Source organism: Lupinus angustifolius, chromosome LG07 (assembly GCF_001865875.1).
Source record: "Lupinus angustifolius cultivar Tanjil chromosome LG07, LupAngTanjil_v1.0, whole genome shotgun sequence".
Classification (NCBI taxonomy): domain Eukaryota; kingdom Viridiplantae; phylum Streptophyta; class Magnoliopsida; order Fabales; family Fabaceae; genus Lupinus; species Lupinus angustifolius.
This window is the reverse complement of record NC_032015.1, coordinates 18,191,046-18,210,519: the sequence shown is the minus strand read 5'-3', so window position 1 is coordinate 18,210,519 and position 19,474 is coordinate 18,191,046. Positions and strand designations below refer to the sequence as shown.

General features: G+C 29.4%; 1 protein-coding gene across 2 annotated transcripts; it reads right to left on the bottom strand.

The window, feature by feature from the left end:
• On the bottom strand, nt 10,391-13,773 carry LOC109352583 (probable serine/threonine-protein kinase PBL11). 2 transcript variants are annotated; one of them, XM_019594680.1, is made up of 7 exons: nt 13,663-13,773; nt 13,431-13,495; nt 12,395-12,717; nt 11,925-12,060; nt 11,634-11,776; nt 11,415-11,538; nt 10,391-11,140 (listed from the first exon to the last, which is right to left on the bottom strand). In XM_019594680.1, the coding sequence occupies exons 2-7, from the start codon at nt 13,480-13,482 to the stop codon at nt 10,674-10,676; spliced, it is 1,245 nt and encodes a 414-aa protein (XP_019450225.1). In that variant the 5' UTR covers nt 13,483-13,495; nt 13,663-13,773; the 3' UTR covers nt 10,391-10,673. The 2 variants fall into 2 exon arrangements, with proteins under 2 accessions (XP_019450225.1, XP_019450226.1); XM_019594681.1 differs by lacking the exon at nt 13,663-13,773 and having other exon boundaries at nt 13,431-13,633.

Genomic DNA, 19,474 nt, shown 5'->3' with positions numbered 1-19,474 from the left:
TTTTTCTTTTTCCATATGGTGATAATTAGTACTTTTTTGGGAGCCTAAATGGATAAGCTTGTTAGGAAAATGACTTATTTAATAGTTTTGAGTTTTAGTTTTTGTATAAAGCTGTGTAAAATATTTGAAAGAAAAGATTTCTATTATCACATATTTTTTACTCCCATCTATTATCACATATTTTTGAATAACCCTAATTTAAACTTCTCAAATTTCACTCCCATCTATTATCACATATTTTTTAGATAACCTTAATTTAAACTTTTCAAATTTCACTCTCTTTTTTATTCTATCCCACATTTTTGTCACTTCATGTGTCATGGATTATGTTTGATTGAAAAATATATATTGTGGGACAAAAGACGTACTCTCGATCCTAACATTCTCACTCGAATGTAATGTTTTAGATAATGATTACAATTATGTGGTTGTAATTAAAATCACAATGCTATTGTATAGACTACGGTTGCATACCTTCAACATCCTCACTTGATTTTTAGTTGGTGACCACTTTAAATTATCATTAGATTTTTAGATACACTTACTTATTAGAGATACACAGAGATAAAAAAAATATAAAAATGTTTTGATTGGTTGTAATAAAAATTGTTGAACTTAAAATAACACTATTGTTTTTCTACCCACCACCCAAACTCATAAATAAAATTCCATACTTTGTGTCACTGTATGTATCATGAGTTTATAATTAGTCAGAAAATGTAAATAAAAAATGATGAAAGAAACACATATATCAGTCAAAGTATGATACTATAAACAATTGTTTTTCTTTTGAGTGATCAAGAATATGAAAATTAGATAGTCCAAGGTTTCAATTCAATAGAGAATTAGTTTTTATTCATTCTTCAATTAAGAAGGTTACAAACATATCAATCATCATAAGAACAATTGCAATTATTGGAAACACATTCTCCCAATACATGAGTATGACGTGAACCATACAAAATTTCACATTGACTTTGACAATTTGCAAGAATGCAACCACCTATAGATATTCTTATTGATGTTCTTTTAGGAGCCTCAACTCTTTTTGGACGTGCTTCACTTGTGATGAAAATACCTGAAATTTATTAAATAATGATAAGTTTTGCAAATCATACATATATAAATATCAAGAAACTATATATTATTACACTATCTAGAATAAACCTGCAAGCAAAAGGAAAAGGGTGAAAATATGCATTAAAGTAAGCTTAGCCATCTCCAACAAACACAATATCAATAAAATTGGTTTAATCTTAATGTTTCTTTGCACAATATAAGCATAGTAGTGGAAGGTGAGACTACTCATATATATAGACAACACATTGATAGCAAGATATATTAATATCTAATAAATTATAATTTTAATATTATCACTTAATATATTAATATCTAAAAAATTATAAACATTATGATTATAATATAATACACTACTACTCTTTTTGAACCTTTTTTTTAAAGTATCTAATAAAGTATAATCTTATTATCATTATAATTATATGTATATTATAAATTAATTTAGTCCAAATCAAAGTTTAAAACTTTAAATAGTAGAATACAAAAGCAATTTTATATAGAAATATTTATTTTAATATTTATATCTAAATAGTCTACAAATAGAATCTAAGAATTAATATATAATAGCATTAATAATATCTTTAAATGCACTGATTTCATAACTAGTTACACAAAATGTCACTTAAAGGTGATAAAATTAACCATAATCCATTTAAACTAAATTCATCCGTTAAAACTAATAGAATTAAATGGATATTATCCAATGAATAGTGTTGATAATGAACGAATTCAAATTCATCCATTATATTCAGTGATATCCATTTGGATGGATACTCAGTCCATCTAAAAAACAAAAATTCAAAAAATGATGTTTTTTCTTTTCAAAATCATTTAATATTTAAACCGGATATTATACCTCATAAGTATTTGTTAAAAACTTTACATGTACCATTTTAAATATCACATTAATGTAGAATATTGTAACTTTTTTCAAGTTCAAAAAATCAATGTTGCATTAAAGGAATAAAAAAAAATTATGATACCCACTAGGGTGTTCAAATCCAGACCGGTCCAATAATAAAACCGAAAACCGATCCAAAATAGACCGAAATTGCAAAAACCGATCCAGACCAGACCGAAATAATATGTAAAGTTTAAGTGTGTAATACTTTTAAGTGTTTTCCAAACTTAATCTTAAGTCCCAACTCCAAAATTGTACCTCTTTTTTATTTGTGTTATTTTATAACACACTTATATATATGTTGTTATGTTTTAAATCATATTGATTATATTTGATACACGTTTTTAAAACTTAAACCAATCCTACAATCAAATGAATAGGATTCAAGTGTTATTCTGACTAAGTACTTTATTATCAATTTTATTATTGTGAAATTATTATTGTTATTAATCATCGGTAGAACATTGTAACTGTTAAAATTACGTTACAGGTGCTCATATTATTGTTATTGATATGTTGTTGATTTGTTGTCTTATTGTTATTGATATCTTGTTGTTGTTACTATTTTTTACTTTTATTGTTATTGTCTTACTGTTTATTACTTTTATTGTTGTTTTATGCTTAATATTTAGTCATTTTTATGAGTTTTGAATATAAGTGCAATTTTAATATTTTATAAAAAAAACCGATTCAAACCAAATCGAAATCGCATATTATATTTGGATCGAATCGGACATCTTAATATAAACAGACTAGACCGATCCAGACCACATGTTAATTACGTATTTGGGTCAGATCATTTTTTGCCTAAAAACCAATCCAAATGGACGGTGAACACCCTTACTAGCTAGGAACAATTGCTTTTCACTATATATAAGCTTAACGATATAGATTTATGCCGAAAAGTATTAATGCGATTTTCATGGTATTGAAAAATGATATATTTAATATAATAAAAAGTGATATATTTAAGTTTTTAATAAGAAAATGCTTTTTTTAGTCTTTAATGAAACTAGAAGTGCTATTTATAAATTAATTGTGCGAGAGAAGGAGCAAATATTGTTTTTTATTAATAAATTGTTCCCATAACCTTTTAGTAACATATATCTTTGGATAACCCTTTAATACGCATCACTAAGGAAATATCATTAGAGAAAGAGAAGAGTAATTGTTATTTACATGAACTAAAAAAATAGCGATATGGATAATTAAATAATCATTACGACATCTAATTTTCACGTGGAAATCTATCATTTTCAATCGTTGACATTTTCTATTTCATTAACTTGATGAAAATTGCACACACATAGTGGCAATGGTGATTCATGCTTGAAGATTAAATAAATAAAAATCAAATGCATTTGTGTTCTCTAAAAAGTTGTTGCCAAAAGGCAAAAAGAAGAGTTGTTTGCTTATTGATTGTCTTTGTACATAATATAGGTTTAACATCCTAAATCATGTATCAAATGGTATACTGCGATAATAAAAACATATCATATCAATTAAAAAAATTAAATATTAATTATAATTTTTATTTTATTATCATTAGATCGGATGAAATTTTGAACAATGTTCCTTTCTACGTTGAAACGTTAATCTTTTCTATGTTCATAAAATTCAAATGGAGATCAAAAGAAAAGAATCGTGTGAGTGATATTTGGGAGTTAAAGTAAGAGGAATATTTGGGTAACGTGACTCATGAGTCTTTCTTCTTTTACTATGTGGTCCTCAAATTCATTTCAAAATTCATTAATTTAGTTTCAAGCGGATATGGGATAACTTTTATGTTAGTAAGAAACTAGCTTAATTAGATAGTTTTAAATTTACTACTTTCACCCAAAAATTTATATATTTGAATGACGTGAGAAACAATCCTATGATATTTATAACAACATTGACTTTAAAACATACATACAAATTATAATGAGTAAGTCAATTCTATTTTTTATGGAATAAATTAATTCTATAATATAAAGTATACTTGTTACTATCAATGTCAAAAAATATTGTTACTCTATTTCAAGCTAGTATATATGTCATATTCATCAAGCTTGTTAATTTGGATCCAAAGAAAGTTAGTAAAGTTGGGCAAAACTCATCTAATGTGCAACTTACACTAATTTTGATTCATTGATAAGTAGAAATGATTTCAACCATTCATCATATTCAATGGTTTTTTGTAGTATTACTAACGATATTCTTTCATCCTATGGGTAGTGAACTAATCATTTCGGAATACATAGTTGCCCTCCCAACAAGTATTGCTCACATGAATCAAAACATTAACATTCTAGTCTTTCTAAAAATCTATCGGAATCTTATATCACTTGATCAACGTCTTATTTGTTGAATTGTCTAAATTATACACAATACATAAAATGTACATTAAAGTAGCCCTCTGATAATTCCATTTAAGTTTATAAATAAGGTGCCATAACTTCTTTGAAGAGAATCTTTTACTATATGAAATTAATTAAATGATAATTAATCTCCAAATGTTTAGTTTGCTAATGAAAATTGGGATGGGTAAATAGGCATGGTTGCTTGACATTAAGAAAATAGTATATTAGATAAGAATATCTATTTTTTTTATGTCTGTTATTTTTATAAAGATTAAAATATTCCCTCTTGGTCAATATTAGGAGCATTATCACCTTACAAATCAATCTACATATTTCATGACCAATGGTCACAATCAAGTCTTTATTATTAATAATAGATTATTAAATTTAAATTAAATAGATTTATTATAAATCAATGATGAAGGTTTGGTTGGAATTATTATTCCTAGACTATGTAATAATTTCATCATTAAATTCTAATATAGAACACCACAAAGGTTAGGGAATGAGTAATTCCTTGTCAAAGGGCCATAAAAACCAAAAAATGAACAAATTACATGCAATCTTTAGTACTAAACTTTATATTGGATACAAACTTTGCCTTGTAACCAAGTTTCTTACCCACATTGAAGAAAAGGATTGTGTACAAAAATCAATGCATTGAATTTTACTATGTAGTATGTGCTTTCTACAAGTTGCATATTATGTTCAATCCAATCAAAAACTCTTGCTCCTACTTGAGTGTTCAGTTTTTTTATACTGCAAATGATATTACGAAACTAATTTTTTTCAAGATATGTAAATATCTTTCTCAATAAGTGTCGCTCAGAGAAATCAAATTCTTGACCTTTTGGTCATCCTAGAAATATAATGGAACCTTACACCACTAGATTAAATGTCTGCTAGGAGAGTTAACCTTACGTGCCTGTGGATATTCCCAGCTCGGACAGGATTGCCCCCGATACGAGGATACATGTGGGAAACCAAAAAAAAATTACTCTTATTCTGTTTCATTCATAGGATTGAAAATAGTGATGGGTTATTAACACACACAATCAATGAGATGATGAAAATTGCACACACATAGTGGCAATGATGATTCATGCTTGAAGATTAAATAAATAAAAATCAAATGCATTTGTGTTCTCTAAAAAGTTGCCAAAAGGCAAAAAGAAGAGCTCCTACCTTATTGATCATCTTTGTAAATAACATAGGTTTAACATCTTAAATCATGTATCAAATGGTATATTGAGTTAAAAAAACATGTTATATCAATTAAAAATTTAAATATTAATTCTAATTATTGTTTTTACTTCATTATTATTAGGGACAATGTTCCTTTCTACATTGAAACATTACTCTTTTTTATGTTCACCAAATGTAGTGAACATAAAATTCAAATGGAGATCAAAAGAAAAGAATCGTGTGAATGATATTTGGGAGATAAAGTTAGAGGAATATTTGGGTAATGTGACTCATGAGTCTTGCTTCTTTTACTATGTGGTCCTCAAAACCATTTCAAACTTCATTAATGCAGTTTCAAGTTATATGGGATAACTTTTATGTTAGTATCAATGTCAAAAATAACTCAATTCTATTTTTTATGGAATAACTTAGTTCTATAATATAAATTATACTTGTTAGTATCAATGTCAAAAATATTGTCACTCTATTTTAAGCTAGTATATATGTCATATTCATCAAGCTTGTTAATTTGGATCCTAAGAAGTAAGAAAGTTAGTAAAGTTGGGCAAAACTTATTTAATGTGCAACTTACACTATAGTTTCATTTGAATTTATCGATACCAAATACTAATTTAGATTCATTGATAAGTATAAATGATTTCAACCTTTTATCATATTCAATTATCTATTTTTTGGTAATGTTAAGGTTATCTTCTCATTCTATGAATAATGAACTAATCCTATAAAAAAAACTCGATTTTTTATTGCATAATCAATTTGTGGGCCTTCCTTTAAGCTTTGTGTGGAGCTATATCTTGATTCTATGTATATTAACATGCACCATTAATTTTACCAAACTTATTAATAAAATGGAATATATCATGAAAGGGTATGGAATATATCATGAAATTTCAATTTTGTTAGACACGTTTCAATTGGCATAAATTGTAGTACACAAGGAATTTATCTTATGAGACAAAGGATATGATGCATAGTACTACTAGGTTGGTCATGATAAGATAATAATAAGATAAAGTACAAAGTACAAATCCATGAAAGTGGAAAAATAAGTCTATGGTTTTAAGAAAAATGTTAAGGCATTTATGCTTGAAACCGTTAACAAGTTGTTTGGTAAAGAAAAATATCTTAACCAATTAATATCTCTTGGTATCATAAGATTTGGGAACAAAATCTCTTGTATCAGATATTGTCTCATATGGTATCTCACATCAACGAAAATAATGTTATGTTAGATTAAAATTTTAAACATTTATCATTATTGTTGGTTTTGCTTAATCATCATTAATTTGAGATAACATATAAAATAAGATCTGGAACAACGGATCTCGATCTATTCCAGATTTGGACTAATTGTGATTAACTTTTAGGTGGAACTGGGGATGTAGCATTTGCAATGGTGATTGTATGAAGCACTGTAGAAGGTTCCAATGTTTTCTAGGAACAAAGACAATGGAACATGAATATATGCAAAACCTTATGTCTTTGACCTATGGGGTATTTAGTTGACTTGGCCAAAATCTTTGAGGAGAAATTCTTATATTTGTCCATGATAAAGTAGAGAATATGTTTTCAAATGCTTTTTCTCATAGATTTCATATCTTATGGTTGTCACATAAATTTACAACTTTATGTCTGGCTTAAATAAAGTGTTTTTTTCTTTTTCCATATGGTGATAATTAGTACTTTTTTGGGAGCCTAAATGGATAAGCTTGTTAGGAAAATGACTTATTTAATAGTTTTGAGTTTTAGTTTTTGTATAAAGCTGTGTAAAATATTTGAAAGAAAAGATTTGTGACCAAATTCAACCAAGTTACATAAATTATATACTATAAAGAATATTTGTGATCAAAAAATGTTAGTATGTTTTTTCTAACTTGGCAAAAAAAACAATCAACATTAACTATTACCACTTATGGCAATTGTGAAATTGAGTTGAAGTTCATAATAAATATATAAAATTAAAGAGAATAACATGTCTCCTTATATTATGAGATAAATTATATCATCCAGCCACTAAAATCATGACACATGTTATATTTAATTTTTGTTCGAAAAAAATATTTCCAAAAACTAAAAATGTAATACATTTAAATGTTAGTGAATGAAGGATATAACCTATTTTCTGATATAAGGAAATATTTTATTCTCAAAATTAAAATTAAAGAGAAACAAAAGGCATGAATAAACAACAAATTGTGTTAGGAAATTGGGCCTCAATTTGCTCTAGTTACCCACAAGGGAGTTGGTTTCAGGAAAGATTCTGAGGCCCAATACAAACCAAAATGAATGGATGAATTTATTTGCTAAAGAAATTATAAAAAATAAAATGAATGTATTGTGAGTAAACATGACATTCTCCAAGGTATTAGACCTCAATGATGATAAAAATAAAGGCCATGAAATTATTTAGGGGATGATACTATTCTCAATAATAGAATCAATCATGTAAATATTTTACTCAATGCTAGATTAATTTGTTCATTTAGATATCATTGATTTCCACTCTAGTTAAGTTGTCCTTGGCACAAGTTTATCTACAAATACATGTTCTTTGTAAAATTTAGGGTGGTGAATAAGTCCAAGGTTCTACATGCATATACTCCATAGCTAAGTTCCTTCATAGAATTCCAATGAAAAACCAAAATGCAAAGCTAATTCATTATGTTCACTAGTTCATCTAATATCCTCATACCAGACTCTCCAAAGTTATCACTAATCTACTAGCTAAATAAAATTAATCCGATCTACTATAGTCTCTTCTTGAATAACCCTAATTTAAATCGGCCAAAATTTACTCTCATTTTTTATCACCAACCTTAACATTGTCACTCGAAAATGATGTTTTAGATCATGAATGCAGTTATGTTGTATTAACTACAATAATTAAAATTTACATAAAAATATGATCGATGCGACTATAATTACAATCACAATGCTATTACAGAAACTATCGTTACACACCTTCAACATTCTCACTCGTGATTGTTTTAAATTATCATATGATTTTTATATGATTTTTAGAGGAACGTAGTTATAAGAGATGCAAACATAGATAAAAATGTGTTGATTGGTTGTAATAAAAAATGTTGAACTTAAATTGTTGAAATAACACTAGTGAATATTAATATCCTTCTATCTTTCTTCTACCCACCACCCAAACTCATAAATAAAATTCAATTATGGAGGCTAGACTATGGCACATCACAAGGGTCATGGGCATCCTAGCAATTATTATATCCACACATTATCTTCACTTAAGTCCCAGCCTCACATGAAATGCAATACACTATTAAATGCATGTTGGGATCATAATGAAGTATCTTCATCTTATTCACATAATAATTGATGAATAAAATACAGGAATAGAGTATCTCCTAATATAAGTAGATAAGTTATCTTCTCCTGCCAGTGAAATCATGACATGTATCATGTTTCATCATTTTCTATAAAAATATTTTTAAAAATAAACAAAATAGCACATATGCACATTTTTACTGGCTAGAGGAGATAAGTTATCTCCTGATAAGAGGAGATACATTATTCTGATAAGATATACCCTTTGTCCCAAAATGATGATAACAAATTAGTAATAAAATTATTCCAAATCAAAATTACAATAATAAATAAAAATGCTCGGAAATTATATATGAATTGTTGTCTGATGATAGATAAAAATATATTAAATTAGTGGTTGATGATTGATTAATTTGTTAAACAAAGCATAAAAAATAAGTTCCCTTATTTCTTGACTTTTCAAATTTTTACCATCTTTTTTAGATGAATGGATTAACATATAATAATTAAGGTTAGTAACTTATTGTTATCAAATTTGTAATATATAATAATTGAGGATATTAGCTTAATGTTATAGGCATTGGTAGTGATAATTGATTTATTATGTTTGTCTACATTAGTTGGCTAGGTTAATCATAGAATAACAATTTTTATTTATTCTTATGTTTTCGATGACAAAAATATTATTTGTATAAATAAAAATATTATAGTGTATTATTTTTAATTTTTTATTTTGTAGCATTTGCCTCTGAAAGAAAATCCATACTCAGTTTTTTTTGTAAGTTAATTTTCAGATTAAAATGGTGGGCAACTATAATTTTTATGACAAAATGTGATTAATTTGTAAGAAAAAAATGATTTTCTACAAAAATTGCATGATAACTATTTTATCAAGACTCCCAAACTAGTAATTTCCCTACATGAAAATAATATATACCCACCCTTCCATCTATAATTACAAGCCAAAAGAATCTTCATTAGTTTTCTATTTCAACAATACTAAGAAGTTGGATCCATATATATTATTTGTGACATACCAACTACTAAGAAATTATACTTTAATGGTAAAAAGTAAAATGCTTCAACTACTAAGAAAATTTGTAATTTTTATTTTTTAATTGAAAACAATTTAAAATTATAGCCGATGAAATTTTTTTGCCATATGTCGTAATCTTCACCCAGTACTAGACTCTCGAGTATTGGGGAGGATTCCCATCCCTTTGGTAATGCTACCATAACTAAGAAACAAAAATGAAAAAGTGGAGTGAAAAGGGTTTGGTGGTTGGGATGAAAGTCAAATAATGACACTGATGATGAATTTTTTATATGTTAAATGATGAAAAAGTGGAGCATAATGTTGCACTTAGTTCAAAAGTAGTGCACAACTGAAGGAACTCCATTGACCAATAAGACGTTTGTCAAGTGGTGCAAAATCTCATTAGATCCCCAAGGTTGATGATTCGATTCCTGTGAGAGAAACTTGTTGGGAGGGGTAACCACGAACCCAAAAGAGATTAATTCCTTACCAAAAAATGTGAGGAGATATTAGACTCTATTATATGCCAAACAATGAGGACCATAACAAGAAAAATAATTTCTAATATAGCTCAAAATACAGCACTGAAAGAACAGAAACTATACATTGGTTGCATAAATATGTTTAACCATAGTTACATGGTTCCCTCAATTAGTGTACATACCACATACCGGTTCGAGGCACCGCATACCACATACCGGATTCCATATAAAAAAAGTCTTTGTAATACCGTGCACCGAAACCAGTACTGCAAACCATGTAACTTTGTGTTTAACACACCTAAACCTCTGAACTGCTTGTATTCTGCTTGTTTCTCTCAACCGCGAAGGAGAGAAGTCGAAGGCCTGGGATAAGCTGAAGCCTTTCTGAGAGCATCAGCACTACCTTTGCCAGATGTCGGGTTGCCATTGGAAGGGCCGAAGCCGGAATTAGGCACACGGCGCTGTTTCTGGTCAGCACGTTTTTTCTGGGTGTCCTTTGAATCTTGAAGCTGCTCTAATGCCTTTACCACCTCGTCCATATTCGGCCTGCACTTAGGCTCCACAGCAAGACATTGCATAGAAAGGGTGGCTGCCAGTTGGGCTCGATTATGGGAATACTGACCTTCAAGACGAGGATCCATTATACGAAAAACTCTACGTTTGTTAGATAGATACGGTTTGGCCCATTCAACTAAGTTATGTTCTCCGGATGGCTGGTTCTTGTCTATCGCTCGTCTTCCTGATATCATTTCCAGAAGAACTACTCCAAAACTATACACATCACTCTTGGCAGTGAGATGACCTATCAAAATAAAGTTTTTCAGTGATGAAAATAGAATCGGCATCATTCCTTTGTTTGACTATTAGTATGAAAATTGAAAACTGCAAGATGCTTAAATCCGGTAAATTCACAAATCACAAAGTCTATACATGACAATTACAACAAGACAAAGCCCGTTCCTATTAGGTGAAGTCAGCTACATGGATCTAACGATTTCATTATGTTCAGTCATAAACCTTGTTCTCGGAAAGGCATTTAAATCTAAGTAAAATTTGACAAACACCATAGATAATACCTGTTGCTAGATACTCCGGTGCCGCATACCCATGGGTTCCCATGACCCTAGTAGAGACATAACTTTTATCACCAGTTGGCCCATCTCTGGCCAACCCGAAATCCGAAAGCTTGGCATTGTATTTCTGCAAAGCAGCAAGCAGTGAAGAAGCTTTTTAATAAACTACTATATCAATCTTATTCAATCATTGCATGCTCGAGTTTAAAGTTATGTACATACAGTATCGAGCAGGATATTTGAAGTCTTAAAGTCACGATATATGACTTTAGGTTCTGTACTATGGAGAAAAGCAAGACCCCTTGCAGCCCCTAGGGCTATTTGCAATCGCAAACTCCAAGATAGTGGCTGAAAAAATGAACCCCCTGCATTAACGATGATTTCAGACGACATTAGTATTAGAATTTGTGAACTTCCGATTAAACTATCACTATCCAAAAAATAAAAATATATTTCGAGGGGAACGAAAAGGAAAGAAGGATTATAAATTTCACTGCAATAGAAGTTACTGACTTCTGAATAGATGATTCTCCACGCTACCCTTAGGCATAAATTCATAAACCAGAAGCCGATGCTCATCCTCAAAGCAAAATCCTATCAACTTGACCAGATTAGGATGCTGCAGTTGCCCGAGATAGTTGATTTCAGCCTGTGAGTCATACAATACAGAAGAAGGACGTTAACTACTACGCAATCAGTTTTGGACATTTATTGAACTTCACTATTATAACAATCAAGTTTATCCAAAGTTAGCTATTGAAGTTACGGGATTTGGTTAATAATGCCAATGAGATCATATGAGAACATACAGTTCAACAGAAAATTCCTCAATCGGGATCAATCAGGGTAAGTGAAAGTGTTTCCAAAAAAAGCTTGCAGTTGCCTAGAATTTTGTTAACATAAAATGCATCAAAATTTAAAGCCAAAATAATACAAAACAGAGAGGAAACCGATTGAGTATCCGGAAAATAATTGATACTAACCAGCCATTCTTTATGACCCTGGAAACCATCTTGGTTAAGTCTCTTAACAGCGACAATCATGCCTATTCCTGGTTTGGTAGCAGCAAGTGATTGCTCATCAATCCAGCCCTTAAAAACCGAACCAAAACCACCCTCCCCCAGGACACTGTCAGGGCGGAAATTTCTCGTGGCAGCTCTTACATTACTGAAGCTGAAGCTTTTCAGATTGGAAGACTGTAAGATCTCACCCTCGCTTCGAGGAGTGGCGGGTACGGAAGCTGATGAGTTCCTGCTGTTTGAGCTCGTATCATAGCCATTCCTGCTAACACTTCTAGAAGTGAAGCCTGCATCAATACCAATAAACACAACTTTACAAAGATTCACTCACACCATAATTGGCCTTAAACAAATAAAATAGACAAAATCATCACTCATGAATCATGATACCAAATTTACATGGACTCCAACAAAAAAAACCCCAATTATACTGGGACCATATCTGTTGTTCCACAAAGTGCGCCACTTGTTGTGATTGGATGAAAAAATATATTGAAGTTAAAAATTTAATAATTAAGTGTTTTTCTGACCAATCACAGCAAGTGACACTTTTTTAGGACATGAAATGACACACTGTTTGAGACATCGACGAAGATTTCGTGCCAATTAACTTTATGTCCTTTAAACAAGGATTTCCCTCAGATTCAGATTACAGTTTTTCCATAGAGGAATATTGTTATCTTAAAGAAAACCTTGCTTCTAAAAAAGCTACAATATAAAGATAGGCTCAAATCTAGAGTTTAACAAACCAATTAGTCTCTCAAACCAAACTCCTTTTTTTATGAAGTAACAAATCACCATATCAGAAAAGTAATAGCAACCTTAACTTGCATGGATCCTAAGCATATTCCAAATAAAATGATACATGCAAAATGTTGCACAAGTATCCATAAAGTTACCAACTTTAACTCATTCATTTTCAACCCCACAACACAAAAAAAACATAAGAACATAGAAAATCACCTAATTCAAGTATTGCAAGAAACCCAAATGAAAATACCTGTATTGGAAGAACTCACAGACTTAATTCTATTGCTCCAACAAGCACCCATCAAAAAAATGGCCCTGAGAATCAAATAATTTCAGATGGAAGCATATAAAGTCTCAAAATTTGAAGAGAAAAAAACTTAAAAAGGCAATTTTTGCAATAATGGAGGGGACAAAAACAGGAACATGATAGAACAACCCCATTAAAAAACACTATCCAAACATAAGAAGAAAAAAAGACCCACTTGGCTAGATCCTGGTGATTGTACACTGAGTAGTTGAGATTTTAGAACTTTTCAACTTATGATGACTTGGGTTTTGATGAGAAGGATAATTAACAGAAGAAAAAAAATGAAGAATGAATATGAGAGTTTAAGAAGTGTCTTACTGCATGTGTCATTGATCAGAGAAAAATATATTAAAATTAAATGTTTAATAATTATTTATTTTTTATCAATCATAAGTGATGGTAAATAAAATAATTGTGTGACAGAAAATGTATATGCTTTCATATTATAAGATTAATTTGATATACATTTGATTTTTAGGTTATTATAAGTTTTTTTTTTTAATTTTTGAGATACCAACTCAATGTGCACAAAAAAAATTTAAGTTCAAAATAAGTATTTACTAAGGGGAATAAAATATCTACTCATATTATGATATAATTTATTTCATTCATCTAGTAAAAGTATGACATATGTATTGTTGTGTTTAGTTTTAGAAATATTTTTATATTTTGTTTAACCGATCATAATAGGTATTTACTAAAGTGAATAAAGTATCTACTCATATCATGAGATAATCTATTTTCTTCATCCACTAAAAGTACGACATATGTAATGTTGTGTTTAGTTTTAGAAATATTTTTGTATTTTGTTTCTGAATAGGTATTTAATATAAAGGATCTACTCATATCATCAGATAATTTATTTCCTTTATCTTTATCCAATAAAAGTATGACACATGTACTTTTTAGTTTTAGAAATATTTTTATAAAAAATAATTAAATAAGACATAGTCATGATTTTAACCGCCGGAGAAAATATATTATCTCATGAGATACTTTATTCTCTTTACTACTAGAAGAATGAAAAGGGTAAAAAAGAAACTTTTAGCAACTTTGTTAATATAGAATTTAGTGTCGGAGTCTTGTGTGGACCCTTTTGGATGGTTTGGTTGACTTCACTTTTTCCTTTCTAGTTTCTCTTCTTTTTGTCACATTCCATCCAACTAACAAAGAAAACCAACATTAATGGTGAGAATATAATTGTGTATATATATGTTAACAAACATTAATCTTGTTCTCATACTATTAAGAAAATATATATGTAATTTTATTCCTAATCATACTTCCAAATATATTGGATTTATAACCAGTGACTCTAAAGGTCAACACATTTGACAATATGTAAAGACCATAACTTAAGATATTCAAAGTATATTTGAGATCAGAATCGACCTATTAAGATTTAATAAGGTTTAAGAATCGATCTACAAATTATATGGAAATACATCTAAGTGAGCAGTTAAGGATTATGATAGGCTTAGAAATAAGCCCTTCAAACTAATTGAAAAGATAAGAACATAACATTAATCTTAATCTTAAGATTATTAAAATTGCAAGGTAAACCTATTATAAATTGAGTATGACATGTATACAAGATGATCCTGATTCTCCACATGACCTAAAGAATATAATCTATAATTTTGTATGATACTATTGAATATTAAAATGAGGGGATGAGTGTTGATTTTTCTTAACATGCAAAATCATTGAATGGGTGAATGAAAATGATGTGCAGCTATCATTGTTATACTAATGACAACGTGTTAATTTAAATACGACTTCTTTTTAATAAATTTGTTTCATTCTAGGTAATAAACTTTATAGCATCATTTCAACTTTACTTCATTTACCAACGGGCGTTGGTTCAAGTGATACATGTTTGATTCCCTTTAAGCAAGAACCCGAGTTCGAGTCTTGTGGATGGAAAAAATGTCTGTTGGAAGAGTTAGCCCCACTTACCTGTGGATGTGTCCGACTCGATAATACCAAATAAATAGTCCCTTATTCAAAAGATAATATGATATATTGGTAATACCAAAAAAAAAGTTTCTTTAATAAATGTGTCCTAATGTCCTCCTCATCCATTTTCTTATTTATCATTAAACTTATTTCATTCCATTATGATATACATTTTTTCATCATTTTTTTTTGTTTTCCACCATTTTATTAATTTGACCCTCTACATGTTACATTTTTAACTTTTTAATACATTATGATTAGTAGTAAACCCTTATTAAAAGATTGGCTCAAATTCACTTTTGGCAAAATTAACGTATTGATTCCAATTTTACTACATCGAGTCTCTCATGTTTCAAAATTTTGGTAAATTTAATCATTAGTTTCAACTTTACTACATTGAGTCTCTAATGTTTCAAACTTTGGTAAATTTAATCATTTCTTCCATTTGTAAAACCCAAGTGATGCTAAAATTTATTATCATGTCATCCATTTAATCATTTAATCTAAAGACTTCATTTGGATGTGAGAAGAAAATAAGAAGAGAGAAATATATAAGAAAGAAAAAGAGAAGATAAAGAAAGATGAGAAATAAAATACATTTTGTAATATTTGGTACAAGAGAAGAATGAAAAAATATGAAGAGAAATAAATATTTTTTCTTTTGGTCTTTTGTTTGGTTGGATAGAAAGTGAGAAGAAAAAGATGATGTTATACTTTAAATGACAAAAATATCCCTAAATAAAGAAAAGAAAGGAAAAAAATGTTGTTGTATTATTAATTAAAAATAAAGGTTATATTTTTAAATTATAAATTCAATTGTTTTTAATTAATATTTTTATATGTAAAAAAGATTTATGAATGTAAGAGAAAAAGTTGTGTAGAAGTTAGGGTTTTTTGTATTGTCACTGTATCACCTTCCATTCATTTTTTAATCATCGACTATTAATTAAAATTAATACAAATGAGTGATGGATGATACACTAACGGTCTATAAATCAATATTTATACTAACAATACATATATATTATACTCTTAAATCAAACTAGAAAAAAAATTAGGTATAGTTGATATTCACACAAAATTACTATTTTCTCTTTACTTTCTCCCCAAATTAGAAGAGAAAGAAGATATGGTAGATCCCATACATTTTCAATCATTTTTGATGCAAAATCTTTCTTACTCCTTTTTTCCACTTTAACTATATTATACCAAATGAAGGTTAAATGTCTCAAATTTATTATTGTATCAAAGTTGTTACCTTCTAACTCCTAATCCTTTTCGTGGAACATCACAATGAGATCATATCATCTATTCAATACATTATTTTAAATTATAAGTGATGGTTGTGATTATTATAATTACACTTACACTCATTATGATGTAGACTAAGGTATAATCTTTATTATGATTAAAAAAAATATTTTTATATTTGATATGATTTAATATGTCCAAATACAATTTATTATAGTTGTGATGTGATATGATTCAACTACATCATTGTAACGATTTTGATTTTTGGGTCACACTACAATTATATTGTGATATAGTTGTTGATGTCATTACAACCACAATACACAATATTATGATTGTATCAATTGATTCAGTTTGAATTTTTTTAGGTACTAACAAGAGTATTCTCTCACTTTTTGGTAAGGACTAATCCATTTCATGGTATGTGAATGCCCTCCCAATAAGTGTCGCTTTCAGGAATCGAACCCTTGATCTTTTGATCATTATAGGGATTTAACGATACATTACACCACTAGACAAATGATATTCAGTCCGAAATTTGAAACAATGATTTAATATAGTCATGTATCTCCTATTTCATTGTGAGGAGGGTTACCACTACCTGACTATACTCGTTCACCCGGTATGGTATGATTATGGTCGTGCTCGAATAAGGTCGGGTTCCATCTGGTCTAGGATCGACTTTGGGTGCAAAAATTAGACCATCAATATTTAGGGTCTGATAAAGGACAAGTAGGACTCCAGTCTGTCCCGTCCCATGGTCACTCATCATGTTTGTGTGTCTTTATTTAATTGTGTATAAAGTAATAACACATTTTTACTAAAAATATCATTGATTCTCTACTTTTTTACATGATTAACAATATATATATATAATATAATTTTATATGTCAAACTACATATCTATAATAACAAGCAATATTGATAAGAGTTTATCTAAAATGGGTATGCAATATTTTTTAATCAGGTATAGGTTCGGGTTCAAAGACTAGCCCTATTGATATTTCAGCCCGAGTTAATTTCAGGTCTAGAGTCAAATCCAAATTCAAAAAATAATCCAATCATTATTAAAAACTGAGTAAAAGACAAAAAAGAAGCCTTACCCAACTCAATATAATCCATGCTCACCCCTAATTACTAGCCATCTGAATAAACTTAGCGTATTCTGTTTGTGTCCCCTTATACTTCGCATGCCCTCCTTTCTCCCATATCTCTTTTGGGTAATTAAGTAATTTTATCTCCTATGTATTCAAGAAGATTAAAATATCATAAATTCGATTTTTGATATCGACATTTGTTAGGTAGAACAGTCATTCATATCAAAAATAATTTAATTTGTTAAGGGACATTGCTCCTTGTTTTCCACTTTCTCTTTCTTTTAAAGGACCCACTCTTTCACTTTGATTTATATTTGGTTATTACTAGACATTACTCATTCATGAAGGTAAGATAAGATAAGCATTTCTAGTTCATCTTCTCAGTTTTTAACCATCTGGGATGCTTGCTATTTGATATGAAAATGTTTCTCCTTTTTAAAAAAAATGATTTTTTAAAGGTTTAGCTTAGTGGGTTTTGGAATGGAAATGAAAGTTTGTGTGATGCTCAATTATTATCATTTTTTGTTCATGGTGATGTCAAAGTTTTGTTCTTTTTGTTATGTTCTTTGCAATTCAATTATTTAGATCACGCTTTTTAGTGAAAAAATTGAGGTGAAATTATTATGTTAGTGTGCTTCTATGTTATATACTAGTATTATGTTTATGTTTCTGTTTTTTGTGATTTTACTATGCTGTTACTTCAAATTGTTTGTTAGAATTCTTCAATTTTGGACCAACTCAATGATTTTGGACACCCAATTTTGTACGATTCATCACTTTTTTACAGTATTACAAAGACTTCTTTTATATGGAATCTGGTATGTGGTACGCGATACGTAGACTAGTTGAGGGAACCATGTAACATGTCTAGGTAATGGTAATGTAACGCCTTATGGATCTGTTCTAGCATACAACGATAACATGGTTATGTATGAGTTGGTGGAGTGTAGCAAAGAGTTGGAAGAAGTGCATTATGCTTTGGCAGCCCATAAGAAGGAAGCATCTTGGCCGTTAAGTCGGGTGGAGCTGCAGCTGGAGTCAGAGAAGGCGAGTCGTCGGAGGGAGAAGACGGAAGAGATCAAAGCAAAGATTAAAGCTCTTCGGGACGAGCAGGCGGCCGCATTCGATAGAATTGAAGCCGGATATAAGGATTAGTTAGTGGTGTTGAGAAGAGATGCAGAAATCGAAAGAGTCGAATATAGGATGCAAATCGAGGCTTGTTGAGCGAAATACAAGATAGATAATAACTTATTGTGTCTATTCTAAAAATGTTATTACTCATTATGCTATGTATTGAAAAAACTTTAGGTATTTGATTGCATTAGTGGTTAATATATGTGCATGGTTATGACATTCATCTTTATGAATATTAACTTTCTTAAATACCAAAATTCCTGAATATGTTTTTCTTGGCATGTACTATTCGTTTGATTATTATGAAGGACCATTTAATTTGCTAATAATAATCACATGAAAAAAAGGACCAACTATTATGGATGCCTAAATTGTGAATTTTGAAGTATCCTTATTAACATTAACAATTTAAGTTTACATGATTTAATATTACATATCATTCAAATTCAATGGAAAGTAAGAACAAAATATAATATTTAATAATTAAGATTATTATGCCTATAGGTGGGATGGGGATCACCAGTCCTAACTTGGTGTCCCCATTCT